This window comes from Eumetopias jubatus, unplaced genomic scaffold (assembly GCF_037043125.1).
Source record: "Eumetopias jubatus isolate StellerSeaLion01/CBP00866 unplaced genomic scaffold, mEumJub1_p1.0 scaffold_17, whole genome shotgun sequence".
Lineage (NCBI taxonomy): Eukaryota > Metazoa > Chordata > Mammalia > Carnivora > Otariidae > Eumetopias > Eumetopias jubatus.
The window spans coordinates 27,120,514-27,146,602 of NW_028274823.1; the positions used below are offsets into that span (position 1 = coordinate 27,120,514).

General features: G+C 46.0%; 1 protein-coding gene across 1 annotated transcript in view; it reads right to left on the reverse strand.

The window, feature by feature from the left end:
* Window positions 1–1,632: 1,632 nt before the first annotated feature.
* CNNM2 (cyclin and CBS domain divalent metal cation transport mediator 2) overlaps window positions 1,633–26,089 on the reverse strand; it is a 139,895-nt gene continuing 115,438 nt past the window's right edge. The window contains exons 2-7 of the mRNA XM_028098745.2: window positions 25,430–25,573; window positions 22,551–22,688; window positions 20,271–20,440; window positions 10,095–10,188; window positions 2,861–3,045; window positions 1,633–2,145 (exon numbers count right to left, since the gene is read on the reverse strand). Coding sequence (XP_027954546.1) covers window positions 1,936–2,145; window positions 2,861–3,045; window positions 10,095–10,188; window positions 20,271–20,440; window positions 22,551–22,688; window positions 25,430–25,573 — 941 coding nt within the window. The 3' untranslated portion in view covers window positions 1,633–1,935. The remainder of the gene's footprint in view (window positions 2,146–2,860; window positions 3,046–10,094; window positions 10,189–20,270; window positions 20,441–22,550; window positions 22,689–25,429; window positions 25,574–26,089) is intronic.

The following is a 26,089-nucleotide window of genomic DNA, read 5'->3' on the forward strand; positions in this document are numbered from 1 at the left end:
AAACTGGGACCTTTTAACTTGGACGGATCTGTTTATAAAAGGGGATACTCGTGGGCCGGGGTCCCACTAACATTAAGCTACAGAGCTGCGGGGGCTCGCGGCAGGTTGGGTGCCAGCAGCAGCGTAGGGGGCGCCCCTGTGACCCTAAGGGGCGTGGCACCTGACGAGGAAGACCCTCCAGGACGGGGACACCCCGGAGGAAATACTGTGGTAAACGTGCCTGGGACACTGGAGCCACCGAACCGCTTTCCATGTTGCCGGTGACTCCCCAGCCACAGCTCCCCTCGGCCCAGAGCCCAGGCTGAGGGACACGTTCCTACCTTGAGGAGGGAGAAGGAAACTGTCGCTTGGCCTGGGGCTTCCCTTCGACCAGGAGACCCAGCGACTAGAGGCAGCGTGGAGTAGCAATCCTCCACGTGTGACCGCGGACGCGCGAGCGTCGCCGACAGAACGCGCTATCCCTTGGGCTAACACTTAAAACAGATAAGATCGGTAAGAACTCGGTCCCTCAAGAAGTACCTCCTGACATTAATTTCACTGCACGTGATGAATTTGGTATTAAAGTAAGGCGGAGACACACACGAAACGGCCACGACACACATTTGGTTTCTGAATCCCTGTTTGGGGCCAAACCGACCCGGGGCTGGACAGGCAGCCTCTCCGGCGTGGGCCGCATCTGAGGCGGGAGGCACAGAGGTCCTCGAGCGAGGACCACAGCCGCTCGGCCCCAGGAGCCCAGGGACAGAGGGGAAGAGGGACAGGGGGCTCCCTGGGAGGAGGAGGAGGAGGAGGAGGAGGAGGAGGAGGGGCGGGGGCCCGCCGTCCCCAGAGTTCCCTCCTTTAAACACCTGGGTCTGGCAACGCCTTCTGGGCACAGAGCCCAGCGCGCCGCGGGCAGCCCAGCTCCTTTCCGGACAATTAACGTCATCCCGGTGGGAAGGGGAGGAGCTTCGACTCCACACCGCGCGGTTACTCAAAGGCCCTCTGGAAGATTTCCATTTGGCATCTGTGTAGCAGCATCCTGGGTTAACGAGAGCAAGGACGGGGAGGCGGGTGGCGGCGCTCTGGAGGCTGGGGCGCTGGGCTGGGGAGGCGGCCTGGCTGGGCCGGAGAATCCAGGCTGGAGGAATGGCGCCATGAAGTCACCTTGCCTCTTGCCAATGATAAACCATGGGCTTCAAATTCATTAACATTCATTTTGGTGATAAAAATTCCTTAGAGTAGGAGCAAAAAATCACATTCCAAGCAAATGTTAAACCTTTCTGAGGGAAAGGGACACGGTTAAACATTAACTTAAAACAACACTGAGCTCACGGAGGCGACTGCAGGCCCCGCGCAGCCTCCGCCCCACAGTGGGACAGACCTGGCAGGTCTGCAACCGCAGTTTTCTTCATTCATCCTTCAAGTTCCACAGCGACACCCGCTGGGCACGGAGGAGGCGCGCCCCGCCCGAGGAGGGCCGCGCAGGCCGAGGGAGGAGGAGCGAGTCCATTCGGTTCGGGTCACGTCATGGAGTCACGGCAGAGTTCACACAAAACAACGTAAAACTCTGCAAAAGACACTGTTTAAAAACATGATCTCTTGGAAAAATAAAAATAAAAATAAACCGCAACAATTTTCAACTTCATGCAGATTGAGGAAGGAGGAGAGTGAATAAAGATAAAAGGTACAACTGAAAAAATAAACATGATTCTATTTGGGTGGAAGAAGTTCATCTCCAAAATCTCGAATGCCATGCCCTAGCTGCTGATGTCACACCTCTAGTTTCTGCTCCTGCCCTCGCCATCCTCTGCCGCTGCTTCCGGGAAGGGGACAAAGTCTTTGGTCTCAGGATGTTGCAGGATGCAGCATGGCACACAAGCTCACACTAATGGGATTCACGGTCAGCTGGCCTGGGGCCTTGGGAGTGGGGGGTGAGGGTCGGCGGGGGGCGCCCTAGATGGCCCCTTCGCTGTGCAGGCTGTGGTTGGCCTTGTTGTGTGTCACACAGTTCTGTTCATTGAGCAGGTTGGCAGTCTCGTCTGGCAACCCATCGTGCAGCTCCGTAAGAGTCAATTCAATTTTAGTGTTTTCACTGTCTGAAGACTGAGGAGTTTTGTCCATCCGGGATGCCATCAAGGCATTTTGGTATTGCTGTCTTGAGATCTGGGGCCAGAAGATGGTACAGAAGACAAACCAAGAGAACGCTTATTTTTAGGTGTTCTTGTCCCGACACTGTATTACATGTTAGAGTCCCCCAAAATGCCCGCACAGGTTTTTCTAGGAAAATATCATCCTCGAATATAAACTGAGCCACTTTTCAAGTTCAAGTGGACTCTGGAGAACAAGTCAGTTTTTACTGATATAAGCCATTTCCAAGTTTTCGTCTCAAAATTTCACAGAGACTGGAAAATGGAGATAGGCTTCCATCAGCTGAAGCTGGCTCATTCTTTGGTTCAAAAGACGTCTTTATTCCAGACTAAGAAAAGAACCCTGTCTCGGGGCAGAAGAGAAGCAGAGGGTTCTTCCCACCCCATCTCAGCAAGTCTTCAGGGTCTCCGATCTCAGCCCTTTGGGGACCACCCAGATTCACTAGAGTCACGAGCTCATGAGGACTCGCTGGAAAAGGTTTATTCTTTTTCTGTCTCCAGCTCTCACTCCTTGAGCAAGCCACCTCTGACTTGGCAGCTCTTTTGTCAGAGCCAGGGAGAGAAGGTCTCCCCAAGCCGGTGTCCCAGCCGGGCACAGGACCTGGAGGTGGGGCACCCAAACGACAAGGGGGAAGCCCAGGGCCAGGGCCGGGACCGGGACGCCGGACAACTTGCTGTGGCAGGTCACCTCCAGTGGCCGGGCCCAGCCAAACCATGCGCTCTTCTCTTACCTTCACAAACTGAAGGTCAGAAAGGGCTCGCACTGAGTAGTCAGGGATGTAGACTTGAAGGAACGAAGAGTTGAGCTGGTTATTGCTGCTCCCCAGTGTTGGTGTCACCGCGTCAATCCGGTCACTTCGGCTCAGAGAGTCTGAGTGGTTCAAGCCACAGGGGCGAGGAGGTGACTTGTTTTCACCTAGAAAAGGAAAAACAAACCGCAGAACCTTTTAAGTGAGGTACATAGAACAGTCAGCTCTTTATTTTCCAAATAATAAAAAGTAGAAATAGACCAGTTCGATCAACTTATACCAGATGCCTGAGCATCGTACAGCTCACCACCTAGAGGACCCCCCGCCCCTGCCCCCGTCAGCAAAGGGTCCATTCAGTTCCCCTGCTCGGCCCTGTTCATGCAAACACACAGTCCTTCCCCAGGCTCTGACCACCTGGGCCAGGAGCATCCCCGAGTGCCGTGAAATGCACAGGCTGTGGGGAGACACAGAAGCTCCCAGAAAGAAAACATGGGGCATGGGAGGGCAGCACTTTGTTATTTTGCCAGAAGCAAAAGCAAAGTACTCTTGAGAATGTTTGTAAATCAGTATGTGTTTTTTTTTTCAGTTTGTTTCTCTTTTTTATTTTTTTTCAATATGTGTTTTAAAGGGATCCAAAGAGTTCTGTCTGTTCATACCATATCCCCCAACTGAACCTATTATCTTTGTCTCTGACCCCAGTAAAATCCCCATCAGGCAGCCAAAGTGTGTCTCAGTGTTTCGGGAACACTAGAAGACTTTAAGACCAAACTCTTAAAAGGCTTAAGGGACCGTAGGTGCTGCGGGAGTCTTTGAGGAGATGGACAGTATTCATACGTTAAAAGAAAGTGAAAGGAAATTCAGTGAGTTTAGTGTTGTTGCTCTCAAAGGCAAGTTGACTGTAGCTTCTAATGTACATTTTGTTGAAAATAAAATGCACCCTCACTTTCATCAAAGCTTCCTCCATTTTTGCTTTTCCAATCAAATCTGTTCAGTAAATATTAAAGAGGGTGTTCACACTGGACAGGCCCTGACCTGCGTTAATGTCACAGGACAGGAGGGGACCAATTCTGATGGCGATCAGGCCGGTCCGTCTTTGCAGTATGCCCCTGACAGATGCTCCCACAGAGGAGCTGGCCCTCGGCTGGTCCTGCCCTTCGACTCATCCACATCTGCCATCACGCCCATCAAAATCCACCCCCTCGGACTGATATGGCAGTCTCTCCCTCCATCCGTAGAGCTCCCCTGAGGGACCGCCACTCCTCTGCTACTTGAAAGAGCCTTGAAAAGTCTGAAGATGGTTGTGTTCTCCTTCAGCCTCTTCTCGTCCAGCTAAATACTTCGACATCCTTCACATCATGTTTTGTCACTCCTTACCCTGTCCCGACCACCCTCTGAGATTCCTTCCACTCAGTAAACGTCCCTCTTAAAATATGACAACCATAACAAACCGTGGTAAGTACTCAGTGAACCTCAAATGGTCAGTTCCCTTTCTCCTGAAACTGTCAAGCACAACCTCCCCTACAATTCTGTCAGATTTTCTGTTGTTCAGAATTAAACTCAGAGTAGCCGTTCCTCTGCTTGCTTCTACTTTTCTTCTGAAAGAACAAGGCAAATGAGTAATCTATCACGTTTTCTCTTCAGCAGAAGGGAACTTTGGTCAGATGACCCAACTCTACTAAGTCTCAGACTCCCTATCTATCTGTAAGAAGATCATAAAGTCTGATGAGGACTCCAAAGGAGATAACGTACAAAGTGCTTGGCACAGCACCTGACACCTAACAAATACCCCGTCAATAAGCCTAGTTAACATTATTCTATTTCCTGTTTGCCTCATCCCCCACCTGTCCGCCAGGTGCCCAACCTCAGGTCCGAGCCTTTCTGTACTTGTGAGAGCCTCACCCGGGCTGACAGATGGAATTGTTCTTTTGAAACAAGGGATCCCACTGTATCCCTGGGCTTTAGCCCCAAATCACATCACCATTTCTACAGACGTCTGTATGTTATAATTTAAAGGTTAAAAAACCAAAACATTCAAAGGGCACTCTGCTTACTGATCAGACTGTGCATTGGCAGGCAGACGTCAGAGGCCCTACTTCTGAGTCTCCTGTTCTTTCCTCCTCAAGAGGATTACAGGGCAATTTCTCTGGTTTCCCCAAGGTATCTAGACCCCTAGTCCATTTCCTCTCATCTCTTTTGTGAGATGAGCCCTCGCCTTTGCCAGGAACCCACTGCCCAGCGTCCCGGCCGCCGTGTGGGGAAGCAGACCCTGTTTCCCAGAACCCCTTCTACAGCAGCGAGCGTGACAGGGACCCCGCGCGACCAGCCTTTCGTGAACATGCAGTGAGACAGGAGTATTCACGCCAAGGAGAATAAAGACTTTAAAAGTGGCCAGCCCCCAGTTCAGGTCATGTTTTGTGGCCAAATTTATGTGCCAAATTTTTATAATAATTATGATAAAACATTTCCATTTTAATTCCTCTTATGCCTTCTCAGCACCTAGGAATTCTTTCTTTTTAGGAGTAAGCCAGAAAGGTACTGTAAAGAAACACTCCCAGCCTCCTCCATCGGAGCCACAAAGCACCTTTTGGAATAGGCTGGAAATCACTGGTTTAGTTCAACCTCCACCTATTCGGTATCAAATTATTATAATGCCAGCATCCTGAAGGCCTGCACCCACAAAATGGTGTTTTGTTTTGTTTTTTAATTATTACAGGACCAGATAGAGTGGACACGGCTCGGAAATCTCTAAGTTCCATGGGAAAAGTAAAATACAAATGACATTTTGTGAGCTTCACCCAAAAGTCACTTTTTTAAAGTCACTCTTGTTCAGCACTTGTGGTATTTTAAATAGGTGGCAGATGCTGGCAAACAAAATGGGGAGAAAACACACTAACACAGCTACTGACACACAAATATGTATTTCTGTGCATATGTACGTATGTTGTGTGCACAGGCATGTTTATTCCGCCAGCTGGTTGGATTCAAACAGACCTACACATAAGATCTTATCCCCATACACCCCCAGCTTTTTCAGAGCAAAGACCTGAGGGAACATTAGCTTCTTTCTAGGACAAGTATTGCCTCTTTTACTAAATATCAGCATTTGAGAGTTTTGCTGAACCTGGATTAGGAACGCCAATTTCATCAGATTTTAAGATATAAGCTGTGTGGAACGAAATAAATACAGAAAAACTCAACTCCCAAAAGCTCCGCAATTTTAATTAAAGAAAGATTAACCTCTGCCTTTCTTTTTAGCTGCTGGACGTATTAGGCAGGCATGAGCGAACTCTCCTGCAGGGCGGGCAGCCGGGGAGGAATGTGCACAGCACTCGTTCAAAACAGAAAAGGAGACAGGACAAGCAGGGCCACCTGCCTGTCGGAGGCGGGGACGCACGTGCCCCGTTCGTGTGGCTGCTGGGACAAGGACCAAAGCAATAGAACCGAGAACGCTGCAGCCTCTGCAAACTCCACACCCTGACTTTGCTGAGGTCAAAGAACCAAGAGCAGCCCCCTTGTGCTGCCCTGAAAGCCCAAGGTCAGCGGTGTGGGTGGGCCAGACAGGGAACAGTGATGACCCAGGCCAGCACCGTGCTCGCTTTCTGCGGGTCAGCACTGCTCCCGCCCACACACCGCCTGCCAGGCTCCTGAACCCTTCCCATGACTGCTGTGGGCTTTTCCGTTCCTGGACAGCTCACTACCGTGTCTGGAAACGTGGAGAGTTTGAGACCTCCAAGAAAAACGGCAAACAACCTCGACCACATAAAGGGAACCGATCTGGCCGGCCAAGACTTTGGCGGGGTGTCAAGGGAGGCAACCAGAAGAATTATGAAAAGGAAACATGCAGAGTTACCTGGAGAACCTGCTGCTAACAACTCTGTTCTGCTGACAACAAAGGTACGAGACAGGGACAAAGGAACTGAAAAATGGAGAAAAACAGGGTGAGACCATATCAAAAGGCAAGAAAGGAGATCTCTGCACTCAGGGGACAGGAGTGGATACCTGTTCTACTAATATGAGCATTCAATTCCAGAAACGCAAAAGCCTATATGATATTATGGAAATTAAAAAAGGAACACATGCTGCTTTCCAGGAAGAGCAATATACGGAGCCTGAAATCAGAAGAAATCCTATTCAAATGGTTCTCTACTAACCTAGAAATCTCTTAAGCCATTAATACTCTACTGGGGCTTATAGCTCAAAACGTGCTCTTCTTAAGGATTTAAATCTCAACGAGCCACACAAAAGGGGGACTCAATTAATCAACTGACCCAAGAGCATGACCCAAGCCGCCCGCGCCAACAGAGCCTACAGCAGCCCTCCCTGTGGCAAAGCAGTTAGTTATTCAATTCACAGACATCCTTAGTCTTGTAATTTTGCCTGATATTTTGAATTGTTTTGGAATATTTTGAAAGTTCAAAGTATTAGAAGACAGTAAATAAAGAACGTTAGGCACAGGTCTCCTGGGAACGGTGGACCAAAGTCATCCTCATCACTGCTACTCAGAGAGCTACAGGTCCGTCTGATTGAAAAGTCCAATCAACACTGCTCTCCCTGGCAGGAGTCCTATTTCTTGGGCAGGGTTGTTTTTGGGTTTTTTAGTTGTTTTTTATTTTTTCTTATTTTTTTAAAAAAGATTTTATTTATTTGCGAGAGAGAGAGAGAAAGCATGAGCTGGGGGGCAGAGGGAAAGGGAGAAGCAGACTCCCCACTGAGCAGGGAGGCTGACGTGGGGCTTGATCCCAGGACCCTGAGATCATGACCTAAGCTGAAAGCAGACGCTTAACCAACTGAGCCACCCAGATGCCCCTCTGTTTTTTGTTTTTAAATTGCAGTATAATTGACACGCAATTGGGCGGGTCTTGAAATTGATTACTGTAGGATTTTTCTAGGCAATCAATATTAAGAAATAGAAATATTATCTTGAGATTAGGACACTAACTGTATCTCTCAATGAGTATACAAAATCCCAAATCCTACTTGTCGAGTAAAATACTGGGCTTTGTAATAAGTAAGATGTTATTAACGAGGGGCGCCTGGGTGGCTCAGTCGTTGAGCGTCTGCCTTTGGCTCAGGTCATGATCCCAGGGTCCTGGGATCGAGCCCCGCACTGGGCTCCCTGCTTGGCGAGGAGCCTGCTTCTCCCTCTCCCACTCCCCCTGCTGGTGTTTCCTCTCTCGGTGTGTCTCTCTCTGTCCAATAAATAAAATCTTTAAAAAAAAAAAAATGCTATTAATGAGATCCCCTTCCTTCCTGGCATTTCCCAATGAGGCCAGGCCGCTGCAGCCCCACAGGGTTGCTGTATGGGAGGCCTGCTCCTCAACTCCTTTTCTGAATAGGATTTGCCTTTACATGAACCCACAGTTCATATAAATCGGGCTAATGTTTAGGCTTCAAGAATCAGTGATCAGTACATCCTTACTCTTGTAACTTTCTTTTCAAAACCACCTTCTGAATCTGACTCTGCTAACCTGGGGCTAATTCGAGGCTGGCTGCCCAATAGCAGTCACAAGTTCAACACCCAGCTCTTAGACCGACATTTCCTCTGTGCTCTCAAGCTTACAAAGCACTCGCATGGATAAGTATCATCACTTTCCATTCTTCTAACAATCACACGAGGTAACCTTATTATGTCCTTTTAATAAGGAGGAAATCAAGACCTTTCTCAAAGGCAGCCCACCATATGCAGTGAAACTGCAGCTGTGGCCCAGGGCCTCCCAGACTAGTTAGGAACCTCCCCGCCCACTTGGGAGCATTGAGAGCAGACCACCTTCAAGTTTATAGCAGTCACAATTAAGTGGGGTTAGACAGGCCCATTGTTCACACTGGTGTTAGTCCACAGTTGGCAATGGGGAGGCTGGCCGATGTGGCTGAAAACCCCACAGCAGGATACTGAGAAGATGCATCTGGGGCAGGGGAGGCTGAGGGGCATGAAGAGAATCCTGAACACTTCCTTGGCTTCCTAACTGTAGTAACATCTTCGGGTGCCCGGGACAGTGTGTGGCGTGGCAGATGAAGACTAAGGTCACAAAAACAGATGGGTCTGGAGGTATCCCCTCCCCTTTTGAGACTGGTTTCCAGAAGCGGCCTAGGTTGTTTTAGGATGGGCTATTTTGAAGTTTGGGGTTTTTAAGTTTCCTAGCGCAGCATGTCATTTGGTTCTGTGGCCACAAGGTGGCACTGCAGCACCTCTGTTTACCTGTCAGCACCGGTCCAGCCAGGCGAAGGCGGTGGCACAAGCACACTGCAAAGCAAGCTATCTGTGCTCCATGTTCCCGCTAGATACCACCTGCTGGCATCTGGGGCTCAGAACACCGAGCCGACACCTAGGGCACAGCCATCCTTAGCTGGCAGACTCACCTGACCAGCTGCCTAGACAAGAAGAGCCGGCTATCGGCAATAAATATCCATTAACAAGCTCGTTCATCCTCAGGACAATGCAAATTTAAAAACCTCCAGGACAGCAGACATTTAAAAGACTCGACAACATCTAGCAGTGGGTGTCGAGCCACTGGAACCCCTGTCAGCACAGGCAGGAGGGTGCACCGCTCCGGCCACTGAGGCAGGCAGCAGGGCTGGGAGCCCCGGGTGCCACTCCCACACATACGCCCAGCAGAAACGCACACACGCTCGTGGAAGACGTGCCCAAGGGCGACGTGCGCGGCCACACAACGCATGGCAGCCCCCAGCAGGACACGACCCCCATGTCCATCAGCAGCGAACAAAGTCCACTGCTGTGTATTTGCACAATGCAACACTGCACGGCAGTGAGAAGGTCTGAGCGCACACAGCAATAGTGACCAATGTGACAAGGACAACACTGGATGGGAAGGGCCAGACTCGAGAGAATATATCCCGTGTCAGCCCATTTATACAAGTTCAAAAACAGGCAAAACTAGTCTGCGCTTAGAAGTCAAGGCAGCGGTCTGGGGGACAGTGACAGAGTGTGGTGGCGGGGGGGGGTCTGTGGGGTTGGTGACATTTGTCTCTTGAACTGGGCGCCACCTCATATGGGACAGCTTGGCTGTGTCAAAGTTCATGGGGGCACAGGCTTATGATTTCTGAGGGTGGGGGGGTTCTGGCATACATGATATGCTTCAATAAAAAGGTCAAGACGTAGATAAACAGGGCTAGCTGGCCAGTACAGAAAGGTGACCATGGAAGGGCATTCTGTCCTAAAACCCAGCCCTGCCCCGACGGGCAGAGGAGGGGCGCTCACCTGGAGAGGCCGTGAGAGCCATCACGCCGTAGTAGGAGAAAGCACTGGCTTCGAATTTCATGCCTTCCTTCCCAGCTTCTACTTCCACTTTCCCCTGTGAGAAGAAAAGGGGAGCGTTTTCAGTCCAGTTACACCAGTCCCTCAGCAAGCTCTGTGCAAGATTTGTCATCCCTCAGATTTTTGTCTAAATTCCTCTCCCAACCATCCCTGGGAAGGAAAGCCTCGCATGCTCTTTCCCACTTAGCAGAGAGGGTTAATTCATCTTAAACATGGAAACTGGATTTGGCTGGAGATGCAGAGATAACCGTGAACGTGTGAGGTTTAATTTCTGTGAGTCCACTTAGTATTTTCCCAGCATCCCTAGTTTGTGCATGGATTCTTCGGGAACCCTCCAGTAATAAAAAGATGGTGCTCTCGCCCCATCAGTGGGACAAACACGGGGGAAGACATGGTCTTGCAGGAGGCCAAGCTGGAGCAGCACCAGGGTTAAGGGTTAACACGGTTCATGGCCATGGACTACCTGGGCTCCAGGGACCAAATTCACTCTGGTCTCGCTAACACAGCATCCTGTGTCTGCAGGCGGGACCCCTTGTCACCCAGACCCCCCACGGGCACCGCAACACCTCCGAACTTCCTCCTCAGTCTTGCAAAAGCACCTTAGCAAGTCTCCTTCCATCAGGACAAAACCTCTCCCTGAAGTCCTCCCTCCCCTTCTCTTCCTCTAACTTGTCCACAGCTTCACGCATCAGTTCCTGCGGGACAGACTGCGGACGCCTCGTTCACCCTGCTAGCCTGAGGGTCCACTGCGATCCCTGCACAGGAGGTGCCCAGCATGCGTTTTCCAGGTGACTGGAATATCCTAGTCAGTGAGCTCCACTTCTGGATTCCCAAGCCGAGCGCCAGAACGGCTCCTGGTCACCGTACTAGAGCTGCCTCTCCAGTGAAGGCTACCTTTATGGTACATCCTTTATGATAGGAAAAGAAAAATGACGGTACCACTCATTGAAGGAGAACTGTGCGAACAAGTCAGTGCTTTCTTAATTCACTTAAGTGCTCGTAACTCCATGAAGTAGACACAATACTCCCCCCGCCTTCCAGGTCAGGAGAGGGGCTCAGAAGGATTAAGCAAAGAACAAGCTCTTGGCCAACAAGCTCGTTATGCCGCCCACTAACACAAACGATTATTTTCATAGTTCCCTATTGTCATACACTACATTCCCAGTTAGGGAAGACTTTCCTCCAATCACTTCTTCAGAAAACCATCTACTGTCTCTCTTTTAGGTTTCCCTTCACTCCAAATAGCAGTGTGATCACTTCCCAACCAACTCTCTTGCTCTAAGAAAAGCTGACCCCCCCCCCACCGCCGCAATGTAAAACCGCCCTGCCAACAATCGGGGGCCGGGAGCCCTGAGTACACAGCACGCAGGGCCCCAGAGATGCCATGGGGTCCGGGCGAAGAGCACCCTTGCCACCCGCAAGTTTCCACCGCGCGCGACAGATGGGAGCAGGTGCAAGACCGATGGGACGAGGCGGTCAACAAAAAGTCTCCCTGAGGAAAAACGGCCAGAATCTACGGGAATCAGAGAAAAAAATTACTTCCTGTTCTTCTACACATTTTGTACAGGAAGGAAAATCTAAGGAGGAGGATTTGAGCCAAGAGAAGGGAGGGCAGGTCAGAGGTGGGAAACAGCAGACGGCCAGGCTCTCTGGGTTTGCGCGGGAAGGCAAGGGAGAGGTGGCTGGAAGAGCATCTGGAGAGCTGGGGAGACCGCGGGGCTCCTGGGGGGACAGACCAGTGGGGCCCATGCTTGCACACAGGGGCTTAGCTCCAGAAAGACGGAGTCCAGGCTCCCAGGCTGGGAACCACAGGGCTGGAAGAAGGGGGCTAGGGGAGGAGCTGTGGATAAGGGATCCACCCAGTTTGGCGAAAGCAGAAGGGGGCGAGGGGCAGTCACGAATCGTGGCAGAAGTTTGCTCTAAGTGACCAGAAGACGGGCACCACGAGCGCGGAAAGAAACACTGGAGAGGCGCTGCTGTATCAGTGCGGTAGACAAGAGGGGACAGGACACCTTCCCTTCCAGAAGAGTCCATCAGGAAAGGGTCCATCAAGAAAGGCTGAAGCGGAAGAATGAAGGTTAGGAGGAAGGTCAGGATGGAGATGGGGGGAGGGGTATAGGGGGAGAAGAGGTGGTCACTACGGGAGCAAAAGCTGGAAGCTGGGAGGAAAGAACAGACGAGGGGCAGTGACTAGCTTCAGAGGCAGCATCCCTTAAGAGAGGAGGGAAAGAAGACAGGTAGGGACATAGTACTCAGACTCTGGTGAACAATAAAACCAAGCTCCGGATGGTACAGATCCTGGCAGTTACTTAATCCATTTCTTCCTGCACTAACCCTTGACCTTGTATCAAGTAGTTCATATAGATGTATGTGGCTGTCTCTGTAGTCGTAAGCTCAACAGTGGCTGCAGGACCATCTCGTAACCTGAATTTCTATGCAGAAAACCAAGAGGAAGCATCAAATGCAACAGAGCCTCATCACGACTTCCATCTTTATGGGTCTCCAGTGGATCTGGATCATTTGTTTTACAAGCTCCAAGGCCTTTTGTATTCTGTGTCCCTGCAGAAGGGCAGCCGTTCAGAATTCTTTATAATTTTCATCAGAACCAGCAGGGTAACAGGCACTCCCCAAAAGACTGTAGATAACAATATGGGGTCTGCCTCTTGGGAAGGAGCTTTTCCCAGGGCAGTACATACACCACAGGCATGCCTGGAACCCCGGCCAAGTCAGCTCAAAGGCAGAGATCCCCAATTCTTGCTGTGTCCTGGAAACACCTGGGGATATAAAAAACAAAAAACCTGATGTCTGGCTCCCACTCCCAGGCATTCTGATTTAACTCGTATGGCTGCAACCTGGGCAGTAGGATTCTAATAAAGCTCTCCAGTTGATGATAGCACGTAGCAGGTTGGGAATCGTTGCTACAAGGCTGTTTGTGAACAATGGCCCCAGCTCTGGAGTCTCTGCGTACCCTAGTCTCTCAGGAAACTCCCCCGTAGTCATGGTGGCTGTCTGCGAATTGAACAAGGACAGCCACACAAAGACTCAAAGCTCTGGATCTTAGCCATCTTAGTTCATCTCTCCACCCTTTGGGACGCGCCTCCAGGTTGGGGAGGCTCAGCCACCTCCTGCGGCCCACCAAGCTGACATCGACCAGGCTACGAGGCGGTCCCCGGGGCTCCCGGTTCCTCGTGTGTGGATTCCCAGAACTAGTAAAACAAACCTCCAGCCTCAGAGACGGCAGTGCTGAATTTTTATTTCATACAGATGTTTTTAAAAACGTAACCATCTACTCTAACCACCATTTTGCTTCAGGCCAGACATCTTCACCCCCAAAATACAGAAAATATATAATTTCAGAACAGACAGGTCTTTAAACTGAATATATGTAATTTTATGAAGATCTCGCTGCAGCTGTCTTTATTTTTCTCACTTTGTCTCAAACGGGTGAAAACTTTGTCAAGCATCAGCACGAAGGAACCACTGCGCCAGACACATTTTCCTTCATTTATAAAAATGCAACGGACTAAAGGACCCCATGGTTCTTTTGATTCTAGTTTTATAGGATTCTACAATTCCACGCTTTGAAAACTGCCCATCCCTGTACTCCTCACTACACAAGTGAAGCTTTTCTGGCAGGCAGATTTTAGAAACATCCAGTAAACATTTTTTATTCCTGTATGTGTGTCAATGGCTCCCCAAAGTGACCATTTCCAAAGAGACCTACCAGTATACAAATCGAAGCCGCCCCCATGAGGAAAGGGCCTGCCTGGCCTCACAACCAATCAGGTGTCCTTAGATAAGGATTTTTTTTCTGTGTAAGGAGCCACATACCAACTTCTGAAACATGCACAAATTTATACTCTAGCATTAGCGTGTGCGCGCACGCGCGCGCGCGCACACACACACACACACACACACACACACACACACACACAAAATCAGCACAGCACAAGACGGGCTCCCAAAGGGAGAGCTTGGACTTCATGTTTAAGCTGACAAAAGAGAAGGAAGGCCTCCCTGTCTCAGGCAAAGTTGGCTTCCTAAGTAAAGTTACCATCACAAGCCCCCTAACCTTTCTTTGGAAGAAGGTTATTAGGGAACTCTCCTCAAAGCTCCTAAGCCTCCAGAAAGTACTCAAAGCAGTCTTGTGCTGTACCTGGCCCCAAGGTGGGAACCTGTGCTAGCCTCATTGGTACCAACAAGATCAAGTGGTCAGCAAATGACGCGGACTCAGGGAGACCAAAACTCCCTCAGGCTCCACATGCCGAACATCAATGCAGTCTCCTGTTCACCTTTGAGTTTTTAATTTTTTTAAATACCACCATCACAAAGTATTCCGTGGGGCTTGACACCTGAAAGTAGGTAACTGAATCCCAGTGGCACGAACCCCAGCTGAAGTTCACCAGCACTGCCCTGTAAGAGGGGAAGCATGACCCAAAGAGGGTCTGTTCTGTGGCTCAAACGTTCCCTAGCAATTGTTTTCCAATCTGGAGTCCGGAGATGTAGTCTTGGGATAGCAAGTTCCCTTCACAAATATTTAAATTTTTAAAAAACTTTTGATGGTCAAAGATTAACGCACACATATTTTGGACCATCTGGTTGACCATTTTCTAACCAAATGCCACCACCAGAGGTCAGCGCCAGTGTCTTGGGGCTCACAATTGCATGGTAAAGTTGTTCTTACTACCTGAAATCATCATGGCTAAGCCTTGCTGCTCAATCAACTGGGAGCTTGTTAGAAAAAAGCAGCATTTCAGACTTCACCCCAGTCCTGCAGCATCCACAAGTGATGTGCGTGAAAGTGTGAGGAGCACTGAAGTGGAGAGAAAGGGACAGAGGAGGACCAAACATCAGTAACCCAGTCACACCCAGCAGAGGCCAAATAACAGCATAGCATCCTGCACAAACATTCAAAGGAACCCAAACTGAACCAAGGGCTGAAGAAGTGTCAGTCATGGCTGGGCACATGGAGACCCAAGCGTGCTGAGTGCAAAAGAGCCTGCACCAGAGCCCCTGCCTTACTGGGACCAGTGGTACTTTCCCAGCAGCCAATGTCATTGACACATTTAAAATATTAATTACAAGTCTGTTTTGGTTTATACAAATTCTAACTCAAAGAGCGCAAAAGGGGCTTATACCTAGTTTTTATTTACACATATCTAAGTATAATTTGTTAAAAATCGGGTCAACCCTGGGTATCCGAGTAATTTTTTTTTCCTTCAAAATGGGTGCTATCTGTATTTGACTCGGGACGAAAGATTATTCACTGGGACACACAGACTCTACAGCTCAAAAATCTTCAATAAAGGTTTGGTCTTGAAGGCTTAAAATCCTCTTCCAGGTGAAATGGTTCTAAGTAATGTCTAGGGATGTGGGGTAAGCTCCAAGATGCTACCTGCCACCCCCACAAAGGAACGGATTTCACTCTCCAGGGAAAACCCCTTCTGAAGCCGTCAGAGGCCCTGAGGAGAGACGTTGAGTGGGACAGCTGAACAACAACAAAACTCCGAGGCATGAAATCAAGCAGAAAAATTAACACCAGGAAAAAAAAAAGTGTTCCTCTTATTGATTCTATAATTGGCAAAGAAAAGAGCTATTTGTTGTCCTAGTATTCTTTATATTTCGTATTTTTTTCAAAAAAATCAATCTGGTTATGTAATGTGAAGGAGCAATTATACACAAATTGCAAAAAATATATATATATGTATTTTTTGCTTTAGATATTTTACTCCCCAAAGGACCAACAAATCCTTCACTGTAAAATACCAACTCCATGAATTAGAAAAACGGTTTAGAGTAGTTATAATTATTGTACACACCCTCTTGATATTTTTCTATGTGCTTTCCACTTCTTTCATGACTACATGATGGTCTCATCATGTGGTTAATATAAGTGTTTGAGACATATGAACTACTACTACTTTATTATAATTAACAAATTTGCTATAAATATGTTTACATAGATAACTTTAGCAAATAATTTCTTTAGATGCATGTGTATGAGGGATTGTATGTACGTAATCCCAAAAGGAGGCTGTCAGTTTAAGGATATGATTGATTTTGCAGCACTTTTTCTTTTTCTTTTCTTTCTTTAAGATTTTATTTATTTGACAGAGAGAGACACAGCGAGAGAGGGAACACAAGCAGGGGGAGTGGGAGAGGGAGAAGCAGGCTTCCCGCGGAGCAGGGAGCCTGATGCGGGGCTTGATCCCAGGACCCTGAGATCACGACCTGAGCGGAAGGCAGATGCCTAACCACTGAGCCATCCAGGCACCCCACCAGCACTTTTTCTTTTTTGTTCACTACTCACCATGGATTTTTACAAAGATTTTTTGTTTTGTTTTCTAAAATAAAAAAAAATGGATGCTTAATTTTGTCAGTTGCCTTTCTGATATCTATTGATAAGAGCATGAGGATTTTTTTTTCTTTACCCCTTTCCTAATTAACATGGCATATTTTGGTTTTGTTGTTCTTAAACTAGTCCTGCATTCCTAAAAAAACCTAATTTAGTCAGTCACAGTGAATAAGTCTTCGGGGACGTTGCTGTTCTCTAACTGCTACCTTTTTAGTTAGGAAATCTGACAATCATACCATCTTGGCCCATTTGTATTATACAGAAAATGAGCTCCTCCAAGTTTCAATTTTTTTCCAAGTGATTTCCTTGAATCTAGCTGTTTTAAAGGACAAGAAAGAACTTCTTGTTTTGTTTTTCTCTTTTATCACATGAATTACATCAGTAGAAAACTGATTTTGTTAATCTTTTAAAAGAACCAAATCTTGATTTTATTTATGGGCTTTAAGGCTTTCTCATTAACATTTTTTTCATGACTATCTTTATTATGTAATTTGTTCTTTTTGGTTTATTGCTTTGTTCTTTTTCTAGATAATTACAGATTTCTTTTCCTTATTTAAGTACTCAATAAAATTTCAGCATATAAGGTATTATTTAATAATATCTTTCATGATGTTCTCTATTTTATGATATTCTATATATTTTCTCTCTAATTCAGTTGCTACTTAGGGCTTATCAGCTTGATGTTAATTATATTTTCAACATTTCTTTAAATAGGTAATATATGCACCTGGTAAGAAATACAAATTCAAAGGGAGAAATAAGTCTTCCCAGTCCTCCAAGTCTCCCTCCTTAGAGGCAACCACCTGTGACTAGACTCTTGAGTAACCTTCCAGAGAGATTCATGTATATACAGATGCACATGAAACACATGGGAATACATTATAACGCCCTGTTCTGAGCCTTACGTATAAGCCTTTGTAAGAGAATTGGTCACCATTTAAAAACGGCTTAGTACTCTTCAATTATGTATTTTTAGGTCCAATTTTATTTCATTATGATCTATACAGGTGGTCCTAGAAATTTCTACTTTTCTGAGTTTAGAACTTATATATGACAGAGCAAATCATCAACTTTATCAAAGTATATAAAACTTTTTAAAAAGTTTATTTTCCTGACTTTATATTTAATTTTCTCCAAATTCCTGTTAATTGTATTAGTCAAGGTAAAACACTTTTTTCTTGGTATGCTTACTCTTTTATGATGGTGGAAATTATTTTCCACCAAAATTATATTCCTATCCATTTCCATGGGTACACACATCCATGAGTACTCGGCAGGTCCTACAATTTACATGAGTCCACCAAGGTCCCAATTATCGAAAGGACAATTACGGAGGTCCTTTTTATTTGAAAACAACTCAATAAAAAGCAGGATGGATGTGTTTTGTTATTTCAGACGTGTCAAGCCAATAAACTTTTCTTTCAGTGTTTATTGTGCTTTTATCACTGTCCTTATCGATTCTCCCCCAATACATCTTAGTTTAAAAAAATCTACTTTTTCAGATAAAACGTTAGGTCGTAGCCTTTTTATACTTATGGAGTGGGAGGTATGTGCCCAGTAACTTACAGAATAATTCTTTTAAGCTTAAATGGTTTACTACTTTGAATAAATTAGACTTTATTTCATTTAAACTCAGAGCAATGGGTTTCTATTTATAATTACATTCCAAACATCAATGACTTAATAGAAGAGTTTTTTCTAGTGTCTGCAGATGGAGGGCAACTCACTGGCTCCGGGGCCAGGAATGGAAGGCAGGTACTGAAGCCTGCTTCTGATTTAATGCTCTAGCATGCAGAGGAACATGCCCAATAACCTGGCACCAGTTTCCAAAGTTGGACTAGGGACATTTCAGAGTGGAATACATTTTGTAAAAGGCGACAGCTGTCCTAGATTAACAGGAGTCATGGTATTTCATTTTCTTATACTCCAGGTACCTCAGGTAATTGGCTCACCGACAAGAACCTAATTTTCCCTGAACTCCATAGTTTAAACCCCTCCATAAATCCTCTTAATCCAGCACATACACTATTTACAAAAAACCCCCATGACATCATCAGTTCCACAATTCAAAAAAAAAAAAAGTCACATTTATATAAATACTTAACATGAGGTAGGTATTCAAATACAAGTCACACACACACAAATGTTTACCAAATATATCTTTAAAGATTTAATTGTAAATGAACGGGGAGTATGGAGTATGAAGTCCCTCTTCCATAAAACCAGGAAATGGCTTTGTTATTCCCCCACAGAGCATTCCCCAATCACAGCTTCATACAGACTAACTACATAAAAATCGACAAGTGAAAGATACATAGTTTCTAATATGACTCCTGAAATTCACCATGTCCATCCTCAAAGTCCTCCTTTAAACAAAGTGTAACCCAAAATTTAGCGTAATCCAAAGTTTCTCTAGGTTTAAGGAATATTCACATCCAGCTTTTAGGAGAAGCACCCATGTTTTATTCCCTCGCTGCAGTACATAAATTCCCTACAGCCCCCTCAGAGGTGCAAGTGTGTCTATCTTCAGAAAAAAAGAAAAACACAGTTCAGGGTTGAATGAGACTAAGGCTAATAGAAGAATCAGGGTATTGAATTAGAAAACCTGCAAAGAGATGTTTCCATGAAAGAATGTATGAAAGTGGCATGTGACTAGTTACCACACAGATTTTTCTACAGTTTCTTACTTCTGCCTCCAGACATCACAATAGCATCAAAACAGGGACATGAGCACAACACTGTGTAGAGTTTCCCTCATCCAGACATCTGATAAGAGTTGCTTTCAAATAAAAAGAACCTCCTTAATTATCCTTTTGATAATTGGGACCTTGCTGGACTCATGTAAATTGCAGGACCTACCAAGTACTCATTATACTTTTCTAATGATCCCTCCCATTCATACCTAGGAAATCACCAAAAAGTAAGAGAATGCTTAAGGGGCTAGGATTCTTGTACTGAGTAAACTCAGACTTCCTGTAAAATTCTTCAGTAAGGAGGTACAAGCAGTCAATAAAACCAGCACTTCATGCATTGTACTGTTCATCTTGGTTTCCATGTCAAAGACAGTGTTCTATCAAATGAAACTGTGATATAATAAGGGCCTCCTATCAACTCCAGCACCAAAGCCCCTCAAGGAGGGTCCAGAACGGATGGATCTTCTCACCTCATACACTGGATTATGTTATTAGTGAGAAGGAACGAAGTTTCCCTTGCCACAAGAGGCTGTGATGATTACATTAGTTCCTCTGTAGAACAGTCTGGTTGGTAACCAGGAATATAAACAATAAGAAATGTATTAATTTGATGTTGTTAAGGGAAGAGATAGTAAGTTCCCTCTAGGAAGTTGTAGACGACCAAGTCCTAACGAAGAGTGGAAAAAAGAGAAAACAGTAAAAAGAGGGCCCCAGGAACTCACGACACTTACAATGCCCAACCAAGACTTGGACGTGTACGGGTAATTCTCCAAACTCTTCCAAAAAATATGAACAACTGAATTCACCATTCTTCAAATGAATGCCTCCATGCCTCAGCAATCAGTAAGTGCCCTTCAGTACTGGAAACTGAAGTAACTAATGACATTGCTTTATAGGGAAATTATTTTACAGAGAGGAAAACAGGGGGATGAAATCCTCCCGTGTATCAGGCGACCCTGGAAGTTAAGTATGTGAACCTTGACACACCCATTCACCTACAGAAAAGTCTCCTCAGAACTGGAATGATGGGTACTCAGTGAGATCAAACAACTATTGAATAATTCTTCTGACCTGCAAAATGAGAACGAAGTAGTCTACAGGTTTGTTTCGCTGGTAGAGGTAGTATTCTGGGGCTTTCTTGTTCTTCTCATCATACTTCAGTTCCTGGATGACATTGGGGTGCTTTAGCAGCCTTAGAAGGATCTTCTCTGACATCTGGGATGGGCTAAATGCTTCTACTTCTATAGATATAAACACAACTTGATATTACACTTCAAATGGATGGAAAAAAAATTACACTAGTGATTAAGGAGTTTAGAATATAAGAATACTTGGAATAAAAGCAACACAGTATGGATTAATGACACTTCCGTTTGGTGATCCACTGGGGGTAGATTACCTGGGAGAAATTAGAAAATGCCGAAGTCTCGTATTTGTTTAAATGCTTCCTTTTCAACCTGTCATTGGTTTCAGTTCTTATAAAGTTACCCTAATTTTCTGATACAAATCACAGTCAACCAGAAGAGCAGGCTCCTGACTGCCAGGACACCCTTTGACAGGCCACAATAGTCTGACTGTTCCACAACAGCCGAAGGAAGAAGCAAAGGTCAGGAAGCATCTAGGTGTGGGTTAGTACCAGGTGCCCAGACGAAGTGCTCCACCTCTCATTCTCCCACTCCACTACCTGAGAGAGTCTGGGAACAAAGGAAGGCGGAGATTCAGAAGAGAAGCAAGGCACGTGCACACAGCGACATGCACTCCAACTTGCTAACCAAAAAAATTTAAAAACATGTATCTGTATTGACAAAGGAATCCATTTTATTTCCAATAAAAAAACTCAATTACTGGCTTAGGGCTGCTCCTACCGAAGCTGGACTTCATGGTACCTCAGAGGTAGAGTCGGAGAACATTTAATGTTAAAGTATGGCTCTGAAATGATGAACAATATTACCAGATTCAGAAAAATAAGTTAAAGATACCGTTTATATGTTTAAAAAATTGTTTTCATGAGGTGAACCACAAATTCTGTACTAGCTTCTGTATTAGCTTTCATAATGACAAAATAAGGTAGTACGTTGTAGTTGTTTTGGAAAACACGGAAGAAGATAAAGAGGAAAAGAAAGTTACCTATGAACCCACCAGTCCGTCCCTCTGAGCAGCTGGTGAGCACGTGTGCCTGTGTGTGTGTGTGGATGTGTGTGTGTGTGTGTGTGTGTGTGGATGTGTGTGTGGGAGCGGATGTGTGTGGGGGGGGTGGATGTGGGTGTGGGTCTGTGTGTGTGTGTGGGGGTGGATGTGTGTGTGTGCGCACATGAAAACACAGTGGTCTTACAGCTTTGTGTTTTTTTCTCACCTCACATTAAATGATGAGTATCTTCCCATGTCAAAAGTACTATATTGTGAGCATTTCTAGGCATCTGAAAACACGGTCTTAAAGAGTATATAACATTCCATCGCATGGCTACTGTTAGCCTTCTTTTCGAAATATTTTAAGTATGCTGCATGCAGCTGAAGGGCCCTGGATGCCCATCGTGGACACAGACGTCTTCTACAGGCCACTGGGTACTTTCCAATTTTCTCACGTTTCCCCTGGCCAAGAGAGCTCACCCTTCACCTAGAGAGCCACTTGGGGATGTGAGAAGGGTTAGTCAGTCTCTTAAGTCCATTCAACCTTGACCTTTCTGGAGCAGTCAGTGCCGGCCGGATTGGTGGTTTTAATTAATGTGAACGCTTGCCTCCTGGAATGGGCCCAAGTTAATCGGACTTGAAGAGGCCATCGAGAAATCCATGTCAAAGCGCTTAGAATTTCTGATTTCATCAACATCATAAAAGATAGATTTAATTCTGAAAAAATCTATTTTTCTTCTTTGCAAATCATAGCACCCAGGTTACCACTGATGTCCAACTGTTCTTCCAAGGCAAGCTGGAGAGAGAATTACTCAACTGGCCGACACACAACCAGGGGGTGTCTGATCTGCACTGCCAGCCCATGCCACCAGCGGGCTCTCCCCCAGACTGAGCTGGAAGCAGATGACCTGGCCTATGGTTCACATGCAGTGTGGCACTAACATTCATCCTTACCTTTCAGACCAATTTTAAGTTACTGGTCCACCCCTGGTAAATGTCTCAGAGGGTTCATGCCGACACTGAACACAGGAGAGGAGAGAATTTAAAAAGAAAAAAACAAAACAAAACAAACAAAACAAAAAAAAACAGAAAACAAAACACAAAAGTGGCATTACTTATCACCCCATTTCCCGGTCTCCACCCCCAGCCCACCCCAGGCAGTGGTGGGTGAGAAACACGGTCCAGGGTTCGTAGAGATCTCCAACTGTGATAAGCGGCACTTGCCTGTTGCTAGGAAACGGTGCATGGCCAGGAGAAGCTGGGGTGATATTTTCACCTTCATCTCGCTGTCTGTCTGTTTAAAGGCAGAAAAGTCTTGCTTTCTTTCCCGATGGGCCACTTTCTTTTTCGTTCTGTTATCAGCTGACAGAAGAACAAGGAAAGAGAAAGGGAAAGGCACTCGATTAGATCAGGGCTCTTTCTGAATGAAAAGGACAAAATCCGCTGGAAAGGCTAGACTACCTCTAGACCGCGGGCACTCTGCGCACCAATGCCCCACGGACAGAGGAGGAGAGAGAATCCTCGTCAAATCAGTGCAGCACAGTCATGACCCAATTCAAAGGCAATCAGTATCAACGATAAACATGCTCCACGAAGGTCTTTAGAGCCCTTGTAAGTACATGACTGGGCAGCGGGGACAAAACCCTCACATAAGCCATGTAACCCCAGAGCAACGGTACACAGCTCGGAGCGCACACCGTCTCCTGCTACTCGATGTCACCGTGCTGCAGGGAAGAATGATCACTGGGTGACAGAGGACACAGGGAAGTGTGCCCTGCCTTTCAGAGGCTCCTAGCCTCTGCCGAAACAGGGAAAACAAACACTCACACAAAACCTCTTCAGAAACAAGAAAGCATGCTTTCATAGAACATTTTAATAATATCTGTTAGCTTCGTTTCTACCCCAGACCCTGAGACCCTCAGGGTCAAGCAAATATGAAGAAGGTCATCCAGAGGAGAGGTCAGCATACTTCCTTTGTCAAGGGCTAGGTAGTAGTTCAGGCTCTGGGGGCCATACAGTGTCTGCTGTAACTGCTCAACCCTGCTGTTGAGCAAAAGCAACCATATGTAAATGAATTAACATGGCTGTATGCCAATAAAACTTTATTATGGACATGAAATTTGAATTTCATATTATTTTCACATGTCACTAAGTAATTATTCTTTTGATGTTTTTCAACAATTACCAAATGTAAAAACAAACAAAAATTCTCAGCTGGTGGGCTATCCAAACACTGGCGGCAGCTATGGGCTGTAGTTTGCAAACCCCTGATCTAGAAGGTGTCTAACACAAAACCTTTTTTCTAGTATTTTTCTCGACAAAGAGATGATCAAGAAAAAACTTGGTTAAAGACAAGACCTCAGTCGCTCACTCCTTTCCCGAGAATCTTGAGTCCATGCATTATTACCATTTCATGCCTAGGGCCAAACAGACTAATTACCAGGCTTGTCCTGGGGAGAGGGCGAGGGCAATTGTAACTTATCATTTTCTTCTGTCTCAAATTCTTTCCAGAATCAGACAGCATAAATCAACACCGAATTTCAAAATAATTTTCTAATGGCAAATGTAGTCATCTGCCCTGATCACCTGTCGACCTCAAGAATATAACTAAAATCATGCGTTCAGCATTCCGTCCAGTAAGGCATGACAGGCAACAGTTCTGTGTGAAATTAGTCTAATTGAGGTTTAAAAGACATTAACTGAAAAGCAAACATAGGATCTCCTAAATGTCTTAATGATCCTTCTTATGATGAGTACTACCCCTGAGGAAACGAAAAAATATAAAGAGACACACTTGGTATTAAAGTCACTGTAAGGAAGGATGAAAAGAATGTCAACACACAAATAACTATTCTTTATTATGTGACCTCTGACTACTCTCCAAGTGTCAAGAGGATAGAACACAATAGGAAATGGTGATTTTAAAGAACGTACTAATATATATGTGAGGATAAACTAAGGTACATTTTTAGAAGCAAGTCATTACCTAAATATCAAGTTTATCCTTCTAAGGGTACATGGAAGACTCTCATTTTTAAAATGAGGAACATTCCCATCTAGCAGGACTGAATAAAAAGTACTCTATTTGAAGCAAGGCAGGCCTTGTCCCAGGCGCCCCAGGCCATTTGAACAATCCATTTCCCTTCTAAGTCACGTCTTAAAAGCCAAACAGAATAAACAGAGCCCAGGTACTCTTCTCTGTCCCACCTCTGAGAGTCCCAAACATCTGCAGGCAAAAATGCACCTTTCGCATTATTAATCTCTTAAAAGGGTCTTGCTTTACTAAGAATGAGGCTGAAGAAGAAGGTTTAAACTCCACAGTCCAACAATCCAGTTGTGGACGTCAATGAGACAGGATTCAGGTTCAATACTCAGCCCAGGATCAAGTTTACCCCACGCGCAAACACCAGTGAAGCCTCCCCTCCCTCCGCCCCAAGCCAAGTGACTCCTACCCCCTTCAGCCCTTTCCCCTGCCTCCAAAAGAAAACAGAATAGCAGAGAAAGGGAAAAACACATTCCTATTGTGTACCCTACCCTGTCCCGTTTCCTATCCCTCCCCCTCACTGCCACTGCCCCACAGCAAACCTACACTCACAAACCTCACCCCCACCCTGGCCCGTGGGTTCTGGAACAAGGACATTTAAACAGCTGCAATCTATCAATCTAACAAATCCTCCTCACAAGTACTTGAATTAGGGCCTTATGTAGAAAAAGAAATTTATCTGAATACGATTGCCTTATTGTGGAAAATAAAAATGTAGTAAAGAACAATTCTTTTTCCGCACGTAGAATAAATGTAAAAACCAAGAAGGGAGTTTTCTGTTCAGGGCAAGTAATGCCCTGATCTGTGGTTAGAAGAAGCTGGCTTTCAAAAAAAAAACAAAAACAAAAACAGAACACTGCCACTCGACATCACAGGACCTGCCTCTTCCTCCCCCTGCTCTGATGAAGGGTCTGGAACACACAGCTAAGTGGTCCACAGCCTACACACACAGCAGGTAATTAGAGACAGAGGCAAGTAAGCCCTGGAGACGTGAGAGGACTCACGAACGAGATGACAGGAAACAGCCAAGGTTCTGAAAAATCACACTCAGACTACTCACTGTATAAATCTGTTTCATCTAGAATCTCGGATTTGATGATTTCCTCAATCACGTCTTCTAATGTGACGATTCCCAGAACTTCATAAAATGGGTCCCCTTCTCCCTCATTGTTCACTCGCTGCACGATAGCCAGGTGAGATTTACCTTTAAAGAAAAGAAATCAAAGTTTAGGAAGGAATTTTCTGAATTTCCTGAAGGAAGTCTTGTACAGGATTACATTAAAAATAGCGGCAAACACAGATACCAGATGATCCAAGTCTGCATTTTGGCGTTTAAACATGGTGCGAAATAACCACGGGCAAATGGAAAAGTTTCCCGAGCCATCGAGAGCAAGATGATTGAGCCAAAAGAGCCTCAGCTTCTACACACATTGGCCTGCACACACGACCACTTGCTTCCTCATGGGTTTGGTGTTCAATTATGTCAGCCCTTCCTTTGTGACCTTATAGCAACTGCTACTTTACTTCAGGAAAACAGTTCTCCAAGTGTGGTCCCTGGACCCTTAGGGATGCCCAAGACCCTCTTAGGAGGGCAGCGAGGTCAGACTATTTCCAGTGGAACACTAAAATGTTCCCAGCCTTTTGCACGGTGCTGGTATTTGAGCCGATCAGGCAAAGGTGCCCAAGCACAAAGCGAGGCAGTGGGAGCAGACCGTATTCT